The following is a 14279-nucleotide window of genomic DNA, read 5'->3' as shown; positions in this document are numbered from 1 at the left end:
TCTCTCTCTCTCTCTCTCATCAATTAAAAAAACATGTCCTTGGATGAGGATACAAAAAAAAATTTTAAGTCATTTATAATCGAATGGAAAGAAAGTCTTGCATAATGAGTACTCCAAAATTTCCATATTTTTAGTCAATTTTAAAGAGCAATGCATTGCCTTGTTTTAAAAGCCTTGGTGGTAACAATCCAATTTATATATTGTTTTTCACAAATGTTATCTCACGAATCTTCATAAAAACACTTTGAGATACTGCTGGAATCATCGCTATTTCCTAAATGGGGAAACTGGTTGAGAAGTCAAGCGATCCCTCTTTTAATTGTCACTAATTCACTATGATCTGGAAAAGTTCCAATTCCCTGAGGCCATGGCTTTTTCATCTATAAATTAAGGGGGTTTGTCTAGGATGATGTCCAAGGTCCCTGCCAATCAGTCATTCTATGAGTCAAAAAGCAAGAAAATAGATTCCAAGCATAAAAGAAAACAATGTTACTCATGCAGTCTTGATGAGTGGGTCAGCAGGAACATCCTTTTAAAGGAAGATTCCTTGCATGTAACAGCCACCAGGGGATAAGTGAACAGCTGCCCATAATGGACTGCGTGGGAGAGGCAGTCTCTAAAAATTCAAAGGAGACAAGTCCAAGTAATATATATATGGCTAATATGCAAAGTGTCCCCTCACGAGTTTGACCAGGAGTTCAATTGCTCGCTATGACATGCGCTGACCACCAGGGAGTGCTGTGGACCATGTCAAGCAACCAGCAGCAGCAGGGTGCTGAGGGAGCAAGGGAAGGCGGAGGCAGGGAGGTGGGGAGGAGGGGAACCTGATTGGGCCTGATCGCCGGCCCAGGCCTAGGGACCCTACCCATGCACAAATTTTGTGCACGGGGCCTCTAGTTATAATTATAATATTCTAAATCCAAGAGAGCAAGTCATTGTAGGAGAGAAAATACCACAATAAAATGGCAGGCCTCAAGGACAGACTTATAATAAATCAACGAGATGACCCTTTGGTCATGGAGACCCATGGGTGGTAAAGATACAGTAACACAGTTAAAAATATACTGTGAGGGCAGCAAATGGGTCTGTGGTATAAACTGGAGGGTATGAACTTGAAAACTACAAGCCAGATAATTTAATACAGTAGCTGAGGATTACAGCACACGAAGAACAGCAGCACAGAGCTGGATAAAAGGCTGGATTAGGATTTGTACACGGGCTTAATGTCCTCTCTGATCTTGGGTGAGATACTTCCCATCCCAGGGCTGCAGTTTCGTTTCTCTAGAACGAAGGGGTTGAACTAAAGTTGCTTCCCGCCGACTCTGACATCCTTTGATCTTCTTCAAGATGGCACTGTCACTGGGCTTCAAAATCTTCCCTTACCTCCACCTTAATTATTTCTTTCACCTTCCAAACCATTTACTACTCCGTTAGTCCTTTACTCTAATAATGTCCTAAATGGTCGTCCCTGACCTCACATTTTCTCTCCTCCACTGAATTTTGCAGATGACCTTCAAATTAATGCTCGGGGGGGAAAAAAATGTTGTATACCAAATCCCCACCCCCCCACCCCTTTCAAAACCCTGAAAATGAAGTTGGAACCTTGCTCCCATGATGTTCATGATGTTCACACTTAGCCAATATGATTCCCAAGATGGTTCCGTGGAAAGGGGAACCGTCTGGGGCCTGGGCGGCCCTCCATCCAGCCCAGGCCCTTCCGCTTACTAGTTTGGGTGACCACAGACAAATGCCTTAACCTCGGAGAGCCTATTTTAAGTGGCCACAGGCAGGCCTGCTGTTGCCTGTCTTTTTTTTTTTTTTTCTTCCTATCTTCTCTCTCTGTAGTCATTACTTTTTATATCATTATGTCCCTACTTTCATCTACTGCCCAATTTTATACTCAGTCGTCTTGCCAAAGGGCAGATCATCTGTTCTACAGAATAAAATCCACTGACTTTAGTGCCTGAATTTCATGAAAAAATATCTATTACTCAGAGAACACTTTTTTTATTATCATTTCTAGATTTATCATTCCAGCTCCAGATGGCTGAGACTACTGAAGGTCTGGCTGCCATCCAGACCTTGGGTAGAGTCATAAATCCTCTCTGGCCTGCCAATCCTCTGTACTCGATAGGCTCCACGCCCCTGCCCAGAATAAGGCAGAAAAGCATACGGATGATGTTGATGAAACTTCTGAGCCAAACCTTAGAGGAGGTAAGGAAAAGGCAAGCAAGACAAGACACGAGACTGGGAAACATACACACAATAGGAACCCGATTTGCTTTGACTTTTCTCAAGTCCAGGTCAGTTCTGACTTAGGTATTTCAGCTCAGCGTGGGAAACACCCATTTTATGCTAACTGCAGTCCAAGTAGTCCTTTCACGTGTGGCTTAGTTATGATAAGTTCCAATGGTTTTAGTTGTACCATAGAATTTTAAAGTTTTGTAGTCATGACTGTATTCCAGAAAATGAAGTAGTGTTAAGATAATGATATAAGAAGAAAAGCAGTTTTCTTTAACCTCTGGTTTCTTCCTTTCCTGTTATAGTCACTACGAATCAAGTATATGTTCTTAGGACATAAAACACCTTGCGGGTCAGCAGGGCTTGAAGACTTTCGGCACGGCTCTTCTGTGCGTGTGCGGACCGTTCCAAAGAGGCTGCTCCTACCGTTACTGTCCCCAAGTGCAGTGCTTAGAACCGACACGCCGTTCTAAGATCCCTAAATTCCTGTATGCCATTGAATATCCTCATGCTCCCTCCACCTGCAGCTCAGATAGACCCAAAACCCTGAGAATGAGTTTCTGCCCATCTTCTAAAGAGGCAAGACAGGGAGAGGTCAGACCCACATGGGACCCTAGGATTTTTTTCCTAATAGACTGGTGGACTTAAAAGCCCCTATCATTTAGAGCGAGCTTCAAGGCTCTCCTTTAATTTAACAGCTACCCACCTCTAATTCTAAGTTGTTATCTCTTAGGTCATCACCTACCTTGTTATGCACATGACAATAGCTACTATAATGGCGATCTGCACAGCTCCGATAATTGCTGCGATGAGAACATGAGTGAGCTTTTGCCTGCTTGGCACTACGTAGAGAATACTAAAGTCTGTCTTTTCACAGTGCTGTCCAGTGTAACCAGATTCACATCTGAAAAGGCAGAAGGGAAGGAATTTCTATGAGAATTACAAATTTCAATAATTTTAGGTTTTAAAATTAAAAGGTACAAAAATGATATATTTTAACAGGCATAGAAAATCAGGCACCCTCCCACCACCTAAAAAAAAAAAAAAGCCATTTGTGGATTTCCTTACACACTTTTTATTTATTTTTTTCCTTACACTCTTTTTAATATATCTATTTTACATGGTGCTTTCCCCCGCCCCTATCATTATATCACATTAATTTTTAAAGTTGCTAGTCTTTATTACCTTCATTCAAAAATAGATAAATAATATTTCATTCAGTGACTATAACAGAGCTAACTTAACTTATCTATTTCTGGTTCTAAGACATACTAGTTATTTTCCATTTTTCACAATTATAAATTAGGTACGGTGAACATCTTGGTTGAATGTATACTTTTGTATATTAGTGTTATTCCTTAGGCTAGATACTTAGAAATGGTATTATTGAATAAAGAGGTATAAACATTTACAGTTCTTTGAACATAGCACCAAATTATACTCGAGACACTTTTCAGTGTACATAATATCATCACTTAAGATGCAGGCAGGAGATAAGTTATTAATAATAGAAATGAAGACAAGCAGTCGAGTAGTTGCTAATCTTAGAAATTATCTAATTCCAATTAAAAGTAAATAAAAGGCAACAATATCGTGATGATAATAATATGACAGGAGGAAACATTTAAGACAGTTAACAGAAAATTTACAATGTTAGCTGACAGAAGTAAAATGCATGAATTAGGCAGCCTTCAGTTGGAAATGATTAATAAAACATCTGGAGTGTATAGACAGTGTATTTATTCATGTCCCACACTTCATTACAAAAAATAAAAAGCTTTTTTAATAAAGCATTTATAACAACAAAGAAACCTGGGGACAGGGACGAAACGGGGGTGATGTGAGTCCACCAATCCCAACCCTGAGGTTCCTGCCAGAAGGTGTCACATTGGGCTCTAAGCTTCCTAGCAGACCAAAAAAAAAAGGAACGTAGTAAGGTGGATATATAGACTATGGGATAGAATTGAGGGCACAGAAATGCTCCCATACATCTTTGGTCAACTGATGCCTGACAACGGTGCTAAGACAATTCAATGGGGAAAGCACAGTCTGCTCAACAAATGATGCTGGGACAGCTGGACGACCACATACAAATAAATGAAGTTGGACCTCTTCTTCACAACATACACAAAAATTAACTCAAAATGGATCATAAACCTAAAACCAAGAGCTAAAACTCTAACACTCAGGGGGAAAAAAGAAGTACATCTTCATACCTTTAGATTAGGCAATGATTTCTTAGATATGACACCAACAGCACAAGCATCATCAACAACAAAAATGTTAAATTGAACTACATGAAAATTAAAATCTTCTGTGCATAAGGACACTATCAAGAAAGTGAAAAGATAGCCCGCAGAATGGGAGAAAAATTTTGCAAATTATATATCTGATAAGAGACTTACATCTAGAATATATAAAAAACTATAACAATTGCTTAACAAAAAATTGCAAAATGGGCAAAAGATCTGAAGACATTTCTCCAAATAAGATATACAACTGGAAAATAAACACATAAAAAGATAGTAACACCATTAGCCTTCAGAAAAATGTAAGTCAAAACTACAATAAGATACCACTTCATATAATTAGAATGGCCAGGATAAAAAAATTCAGATACTAACAAAAGTTGGCGAGGATACTAACGAAAATGCAAAATAGTACAGCCCCTTTTGAAAATGGTCTAAAATTTCCTCAAAAAGTTATAAACATAGTTACCATTTGGCTCAGCAATTTCACTCGGCATTTGCCTGAGTGAAATTAGGTACATATATCCATATAAAACCTGCAAACAATTATTCAGGGCAGCATTATTCATAATAGCCAAAGAGTGGAAACAATCCAAATATTCATCAATCAGTAAATGGATTCAAAAATGTGGTGTTATCCATTCAATGGAATTCATTCAGCCATAAAAAGGAACAAAGTACTGACACATGCTACAACATGGATGAACCTTAAAAACATGATGCTAAGTGAAAGAAGCCAGTCACAGAAAACCACATATTATATGAGCCCACTTAAATGAAATGTCCAGACTAGATAAATCTAGAGAGACAAATAGATTAGTGGTTGCCTAAGGCTGAGGAGGATGGGAAACTTGGGAGTAATAGCTAAAGGGAATGGAGTTTCTTCTTGGGGTGATGAAATGTTCTAAAATTCACTATGCGGATTGCAACACTCTGCAAATATACTAAAAAACCATTGACTTGTCCCCAAAAAGTGAAACAAAAGAAAGTGGTAAGATCACTGACACAGAATACAACCTCCACAAAATAAAATCAAAGCAGCTGTTCAAAAGAACCACAGTTGCTATTGTTACTAAATTCAAGGGAACTTTATCTCACTGGTCCTCATTAAGAGAGGGGCAACCCTCTGGTACAGAGGACACCATCCTCAGCAATGCAGCTGCAATAAATTCAATAATATGAGCAAGTCCCTTAGGAGTTTTTAAATAATCTTTCATGGTAAGCTAATGGCCAGAAGTCAAAGCTCAGTAAAATAAAAAGTTCCACAGGGAGCTATAACACCGTCCTAGATATGCAGCACTCTTGACAGTTAAGCTTAATCCAAAGATTAAAATCAGAATATAAAAAAGAATGTATAGGCCATTTATTGTTCAGGCAATCCTCCCTGGATACTATTTTCTGCAACTCACTTTGAGTTATACTCTCAAAATACCTTGAGTATTAACTTCTAGGTGATTACTTCTTCATCTTATATTCATTAAAGGCAGATCCAGGCTACGCTGCCCTCCATTCTTTCACCACACATACCCTCCACAGTAATCCCATTCACTCCCATGGCCTCAAGTGCTGATTCATTCAATTAACATGTTTACTGAGCACCTGACATGTAGCAGGTACTGTAGCGGGCATTTGGGAAACATCAATGAGCAAAAGAAATAAAGATCCCTGGCCTGGTTACCCTCTAGCTGGGGAAGGGAGGGTCAATAAACATAATAAGTAAATTAAATGGTTACTTTAGAAGGTGATATGTACTACAAGTAAGGTTTTGCTTGCTTGTTCTGTTTTGTTTTTGAAAGCAGGAGGAGAGGAGGAAAATGAAAGAGTCAGGAGAAAGGAGCTAGAGGAGTACAGAAACCAAGCGACCTGATTTTCAAGTGGCCTCTTTTACTTCTTAGAAAGAGTCACTGGCTTGGAGACGGACAGAACAAAAGGAAAGTATACTATTTCTCCATGTTTTGATGTTTTTACAAAGAAAAGAACAAAGGATTCTGGTGAAACTTCACGAGGCAGGAGTGAGCAGAATAACCCATCTCCCCACGTCTATGGAAACAGCGCCTGGCTAACTGGACCAACCTGAGGAGGGGATGAGCTCCAGGCAGCAGCAGTAAGAAGTGCTACTGGCAGACAGAACAGCAAAAAGCACTACCATAGGTTGAATATCAGAAAATCAGAGCTCTAATTTTGTCCCAACTCTATTTGTAACTTGCTGCTAACTGTGAACAAGCCACATAATCTCTCTGGAATCAGACAGGTTTGCAGCCTTTCCGTTTCCATCTCTCCCATCACACCTGGTTCTACATCCTCATCCCCTTATTTTTAGACATCTATTTTAGCACATATTCTGAGTTACATGTTCTCTGTTCTTCACACATTCCTCAGTCCCTCAACCACCTTATGACAGATTGCCTAACAACCAAATAGTGTTGAAGTATGGCATACTTATTTTTATATAAAAATATATAACATTATATTCAAAAGGTTAAATCTCAAAATCCTAATACAACACTGTTTTGCATATCATCTGCCAACTTTTTTTGAAATGACGCTTTTTAAAATATCTCCACTGCAAGTAAACAGTATTTTTTGGTAATAGCTCATCCACATTTTATTGCCTTGTATAGAGCAGTGACCACCGACGGGAAAAAATGTCTCATCTCTGACCTGGAGGTACCGACTTACCTACAAGAAGCCTTCTGAGTAGCATAGATGAATTCACACTTTCCATGGATGCAGTAACCATTGAGATTTTCAGGGCAAGGCATGTGGTTTCCAATATAAACATCCTCTCTTTGATCACTAGCATCTTAAAAGAGCATAAACCAGGTCAATAAATAATGAAAAGCAAATTGAGAAATATGGACTTTTCAAGAGTTCTGAGACAATAAGTAAATTCACCCCTTGCTGGGTAATTTGGAAAGGAAATTTATCAAGTAGCGAGGTGGATAAGAATCAAGGTCACATAATGCCAGAAACACAGCAGGTAGACTGCTTAGACTCAAAGCATTTGGAAGTATTTGCAGGATGTGACCACTATGAGCTCCTGTTATTTAAAAACAATCTGAAAAAAAAACACAAAAAAAACACAACTAAACATCTTTGTTAAAGACATAAATGTGACTTCTATAAGAAAGCTCATCTCTGTGACAGAGAGATGCTGTATATACCACTGGCTTTTGGAGAATCAACTTATTCTAATCATTTACCTGGGGCTATGAAATTGAGGCCAAGGAACACTGGAATGGCAGAAAGTTATGGGATTCTGAAATTTTAAAGTAAAAGGTTTATTTTTGGAATAAACACTAACAAGCATACTGATTTTTTTCAAATGAAAATAGTTTTGCTATTTTTTTATACAGCATTTTTAGTATATGTTAATGTAAAAAATTTCAAATAATATAGAGGACAAAAGATATTTAATCACCTGAGATCCCCCTATCCACAGAAAACGATTGTAAACATGCTGATGAACAGCTGTTCAGACTTAGGTATACTGATTTGAACTAAACTGAGCTGAAGTGAAGAAAATGGAAGTGTGCTGAGTAATTTCACTGTCAGAAATGGGAAAAGGGTCAGGAAGGAAAAACAGAAAGAGGCAGGACAGATGAAGACATAGAGACCCAGTCTTCAAGATCAATCATATTCATTCATTCATACTCTATTCATTCCTCTCTCGCTCTCTTTTTTGTAACCAAGAAATGACACCTTTAATTTTCAGTAAACTGCTACATCATGGGGAGTTTTTTTATCTAAAGTTTTACATATGTCTCCTTTTTCACCACCACCCCCCAATAGATCCACTGCCCCCCCGCCCAGCCATTCCCACTCCCGAGGGCAAGCCCCCACAACTCCAGTGTCTGTGTCCATTGGTTATGCTAATATGCGTGCATATAAGTCCTTTGGTTGACCTCCCCTGCCATTTGTCTCTGTATCTATTTTTGTTCATCAGTTTACGTTGATCATTATATCCCACATATGAGTGAGATCATGTGATATTTATCTTTCTCTGACTGGCTTACTTCACTTAGCAGAATCTATCTATCCCTCTCTATCCCTATCTCTCTCTCTCTCTCTCTCTCTCTCTCTCTCTCTCTCTCTCTCTCTCTCTCTCATATACTTACATACACATACTCATTCACAAAGCCACACATTTTGGAATGGATTTTTGTACTTTTTTTCTGGCACATTAATTCTCAACTCTATGGACCCAGAGTTCCCCAATGTGTACAGGCCTGTCAATTTCCTATTTCCTGCCGTTTCTTTTGACAGTTCCAGCTTACAGATTCTGTGTATTATTAGCTGTGTGACCTTGAGCATACTGCTCTCTCTAAGCTTGACACTGCATAACTGCAAAATCAGAATCATAATAGGGCCTATACATCATGTGGTTTCAAGGACTACATGAGATAATTACTGCATGTACAAGACTCTAAAACCAGCTAGCATCTCATGTAACAGCAAAGGCTTATCTCCCCCAAATACAAATAAAGGTGCTAATATAATTTGAAGAATGTTAATGGAAACAAAAAGGAGTAAAATAGGAGGCAGTGTGTGTGTGTGTGTGTGTGTGTGTGTGTGTGTGTGTGTGTGTGTGTGAAGGGGAAGAGCAAGAGAGAAGTGGGAATAGAGGTGCCAACTGCAGAAAAAACTGAGAACAAAAAATGTAGATTTTTCTGAAGATCAAAATCTATACTAATAAAAGGGTAATATGCTAATTAGACCGGGTCAACTGGCCATCTTCCGGACATCCAACTTCTTTCCAGACAAAGCCATGGTGTTGGGGGCCGAGGCAGAGGCAATTAGGGGTGATCAGGCCAGCAGGGGAGAGCAGTTAGGGGTGAGATCAGGCTGGCAGGGGGTTAGGGGTGATCAGGCTAGCAGGGGAGGGCAGTTGGGGGTGACCAGGCTAGCAGGGGAGGGCAGTTGGGGGCAACTAGGCCAGCAGGGGAGGGCCATTGGGGGCAACCAGGCCGGCAGGAAAGGGCAGTTGGGGGCATTAGGCAGGCAGGCAGGTGAGTAGTTAGGAGCCAGTGGTCCTGGACTGCGAGAGGGTGCAGGCCGGGCTAAGGGACACAATGTCCCCCTGTGCACAAATTTCATGCACTGGGCCTCTAGTTTACATATAAAAGGAAAAAATTTTAATGATGATCAAGCTCAATGATAGAATAACTAAAGCCAAGAGGTTATGTCACCCCTAACAAGACCAAATTGATGCCTTTTAACCTCAAAATTCATGTATTTACATTGTACTAAATTATGCCCAGAAAAAGAACTACACTAGAATTTAAGAAGCCCAGCATATAAATTCTCAATTTTAAGGACATCTCTGCTGTTTTGTGACTTTGGTCTCACTTTCTCTAACAGAGTTAAATGAGATCAGCATTGTCCAACAGAAGTGGAATACAAGGCATATGTAATTTTTATTTCCTTAGTAGCCATATTTTTAGGAAGTAAAAACAGGTGAATTAATTTTAATCATATATTTTATTTGACCCGATATATCAAATAAATATCATTTCAACCAATAATCGACATTTATTGTAAAACTGGTATTTTCCACTCTTTTTCCTTAAATTAATCTTCAAAACCCAGTAAGCCTTTTGCACTCACAACACACCTCAATTCCCCCCAGCCACCGTTCAAGCGCTCAGTAGCCACATGTGGCCAGCAGCTACCAGGCTGGACAGCAAAGAATAGATGACTTATTCATTTTTCATTTATTGATCATGTTCCACATGTCAGGCACTCTGCTAGGCATCCTATCTAATAAAAGAGTGATATGCAAATTGACCATCACTCCAACACACAAGATGGCCGCCCCCATGTGGTCAAAGACAACCGCCACCATGTGGACACAAGATGGCTGCCACAAGATGGCCGGCAGGGGAGGGCAATTGGGAGGAACCAGGCCTGCAAGGGACGGCAGTTGTGGGCAATCAGGCCTGCAAGGGAGGGCAGTTGTAGGCAATCAGGCCAATAGGCAAGGGCAGTTGGGAGGGACCAGGCCTGCAGGAGAGGGCAGTTGGGGGTGACCAGGCCTTCAGGGGAGGGCAGATAGGGGTAACCAGGCCAGCAGGGTAGGGCGGTTAGGGGCAATTGGGCCAGCAGGGGAACAGTTAGGCGTTGATCAGGCTGGCAGGGGAGTGGTTAGGGGGTGATCAGGCTGGCAGGCCAGAAGCAGTTAGGGGCAATCAGGCAGGCAGGCAGGCAGGGGAGCAGTTGGGAGCCAGCAGTCCTGGATTGTGAGAGGGATTTCTGACTGCACATTTAGGCCCAATTCCACTGGTATTGGGCCTAAACAGGTAGTCGGACATCACTCGAGGGGTCCCAGATTGGAGAGGGTGCAGACTGGGCTGAGGGACACTCCTGCCTGCCCCCTGCATGAATTTTGTGCACTGGGCCTCTAGTGGGAGATAAAAAAATAATTAAGACATATCCGGTCCTCAAAGGGCTCACAAGGTCTCCGCCAGCTCCCAAACGGTCATTCTGCTGTGACGAAAGAAATCAAGCCCTCCTGTAGGCTGCTGAAAATCCTGAGCACCCACTCGTCTACTACAATTCTCATGATATTGTTGTATAACTATTTGGGGTTTTTAAATCAATTGCTACCATGAGACTGTGAGAGCCTTTGAGACCCTAGACGTTTGTGTTACTCATTTCTGTGTAACTCTTAACACTTGGAAGGTAGTACTTTTCTTGCTCTGGTTTAAAACTAAAAGTGCTATTCTACGTTTGAAATCAAGCCGTAAGTGGCGTAAGGGAAAAAGCACTGTCTCCCATAGCACTTATCACCCCGCACCTCTCAGAACATGGCACCTTCCTGGTATCACACACAAGGAAGTATGTAATGGGACCACAGAGACTGAGGTTATGCACCAACCTATAATAATAAAGTCCTGTAAGGTGTATAACAATAGGACTGGATAGTCTAATGAGACTGTGATAATGTCCTCATCTACCATAAGAAAGTCCTATAAACAGCAGAAATTTTCAAGAATAATGTGGAGCTGAAAGTTAGCAGGATTCAGCTACATGAAAGCAATGAGAAAAAGTTAACTAATTTAAGAACAGGGTTTTGAGAAATTAACAGACAAAGTATGGCCCAAATAGCATTTACTGAACTAATTAATAAAAGAATGTGGCATCAAGCTCTAGACAAAGCGAAGCTGTATAAAACATGAACATGTCTAATAAAACTTTAAAGTCTGTGGCTGTCACAGAATCCAAATTCGGCATTCTGCTCAGTACCAATGCTATTCATTCTATTCTATTTACATACTATTTCTGTGCACAGCCATATGCTCAGCTAAGCTACACAAGATATTTATTGAAAGTATACATGGTCCCAGTCTTGAAAAAGTTTATAATCAATTTAGGAAATCAACATATACACACAAAAAGCTGAACAAGCTCCAGCCGGTTTTGCTCAGTGGATAGAGCATTGGCCCGTGGACTGAAGGGTCCTGGGTTTAATTCCAGTCAAGGGCACAAACATCAATTGCAGCTCAATCCCTGGCCCTGGTCGGGATGTGTGCAGGAGGCAACCAATTGATGTCTCTCTCTCACATCAATGTTTCTCTCTCTCCCTTCCACTCTCTAAAAATCAGTGGAAAAATATCCTTGGGTGAGGATTAACAAACAAACAAAAAGCTGAAAATACAAGGGAAGAAGGAAGAGAAGTGTGGCTCAGTAACTGAAAGAGCATTGGTACTTAGATATGAAAGTGATGTATTATTAGTGACTCTTGCAAGTTAAGAATCACAGGAGGCCAAGGTAGGGATGAGGGAAGTCTAGGAGAGCTGGAGACCTTAATCTAGGAGTCAGTCCAAGAGTGGACTTACAGAGGAATGGTGGAAACCAAAAGGAAGGTAGGACACAATTCTCAAGAACAAGTAATAGACGAACCTACAAAGATCTGTACATTCAGACTGGGGAAGGGTATAAGGCCAAGTTGGAAAAATAAGGTGAAGTCAAATTATGGAAAAACATGAACTACAAGTGAGAAATGTTTTCTTGATCATATGAAGAACAACACAATGAAAGCCGTGTTTTACATAAAAAATTAACCGAGAGTGGTTACCTAGGGCTGGTAGTTAAGGGGGATGGAGAGTAACTGCTAATGGGTGTGAGTTGTTTTCCTGGGGGGGTAATGAAAATGTTCTAAAATTAGATTATGTTGATGCTTGTACAACTCTGTAAATATAACAAGAACACAATGAACTGCACATTTTAAACAAGTGAACTTAGTAGTATGTAAGGCTCAAAAAGCTCTGGGGGAAAAGTAATTGGATACCAGCCTGGAAGATAAAGGGGCAAGAGAACTAGGAAGACCAATTAGGAGGTCACTACATAATAATAAATAAACTTGTGACAATGAAAAAGCTAGCAGTAGGAATAAATACTAGAGATGCGGAAAAATAGATATGGCTTGAAGTTGCTTTGGAAAGTAAATGAGCTAAAAAACTCAGATCTGGAATGGTCCCTGGAGGCTCTCTGGTCTGATGAAGGAATCCCTTTAGTTAATAACCCTAAAAGCCTGTTTTTACCTACATACTTCCAGAGGTTAGAAACTCAACTTGACACAGTTAATTTCAATATTACCAAATTTTCTTATGTTAAATAAAATCTCTCTTCCTTGAACTTTGTGTAGATTTCCCCCATGTCTATTCACCCACTAACTCATTGCCCACCAATTATTTTTCTTAAGGTCAAACTTCCCCAGTCCAATCCTTTAGATAGTTTGATACAACCATCTATAAGCGTGGTGCCCAGCCCTGGCCGGGGTGGCTCAGTTGGTTGGAACATCGTCCCATACACCCAACGATTGTGGGTTTGATTCCTGGTCAGGGCAATGCCCAGGTTGTGGGTTTGATCCCCAGTCGGGGTGTGTGCAGGAAGTAACCGGTCAATATGTCTCTCTCTCTCTCTCTCTCTCTCTCTCTCTCTCTCTCTCTCTCTCTCTCTCTCTCTCTCTCTCCCTCCCTCCCTTCGTCCCTCCCTCCTCTCTCTCCTCTCTCTTTCTCTCTCTCTCTCCCCACCCCTCCGTTTCTCTCTCTCTCAAATCAATAAAAATATATCCTTGGGTGAAGATTAGAAAAAAAAAATTTAAAGAAAGACCAAGGCTAGACAACAAATTTTGCCAAGATGATAGCTGATGGTAGATTACCTATTTGGAAGGAAATTAAGAAAGCAAGCAAGGGGAGCAGAACAGAATTCTGGAATAGCTGTGATAGAAGATAAAGAATGCCAGGGTTTAGGGTCAGAGAGTCCTTGCTCTGTCATTCTACACAAGCCACAAAATCTCACAGTTTCAGCTTTTTCATCTACAAAATGAGGACAACATGATGTAATGAGGATTAAATAATAACACAGACATGTGAAAGCACTCGGCACATAGTAGGGTATTCAATTGACAATTGCTGAATGGTGAATGCCCTACAGATGTTCCTCATGAATCATTAAACATGCTATAGATAGGAAGACCTCTGAGCACAGTCAGGCTACCAACAAGGAAACTAGAAAGCAAAAGTATTAACAATTCCCATAATAACATCAATAATAAATTCAGTGATATGCCATTTAATATTCAGAGAAATCCTAGGCAGTAGATATTAATACCACTTTATAGATGTGATGATTGAGGTGCCGAGAAATCAGGCCACACAGCCTTTAAGTGAGCACCAAATCTGACCCGTGAGCACAAGCGCTTTACCGTAACACTATTATGTCACCAAGCTACCCTGGGAGGGGTGTAGGGAATGGACGAATGCAGCATGTCCAAGCACCTGCTCT

General features: G+C 40.5%; 1 protein-coding gene across 3 annotated transcripts in view; it reads right to left on the bottom strand.

Annotated features, from left to right (window-relative positions):
• The window catches only part of TMEFF1 (transmembrane protein with EGF like and two follistatin like domains 1), a 104607-nt gene that overhangs the window by 27766 nt on the left and 62562 nt on the right, over positions 1 to 14279 (bottom strand). For all 3 annotated transcript variants that reach the window (XR_008558333.1, XR_008558334.1, XM_054727478.1), the window contains exons 8-9: positions 7170 to 7293; positions 2987 to 3145 (exon numbers count right to left, since the gene is read on the bottom strand). Coding sequence is in view for 1 of the 3 variants with exons in the window: in XM_054727478.1 (XP_054583453.1) it covers positions 2987 to 3145; positions 7170 to 7293 (283 nt within the window). In the remaining 2 variants the exon portion in view is untranslated. The remainder of the gene's footprint in view (positions 1 to 2986; positions 3146 to 7169; positions 7294 to 14279) is intronic.

This window comes from Eptesicus fuscus, chromosome 15 (genome assembly GCF_027574615.1).
Source record: "Eptesicus fuscus isolate TK198812 chromosome 15, DD_ASM_mEF_20220401, whole genome shotgun sequence".
Classification (NCBI taxonomy): domain Eukaryota; kingdom Metazoa; phylum Chordata; class Mammalia; order Chiroptera; family Vespertilionidae; genus Eptesicus; species Eptesicus fuscus.
This window is presented reverse-complemented; position numbering and strand designations above follow the sequence as displayed.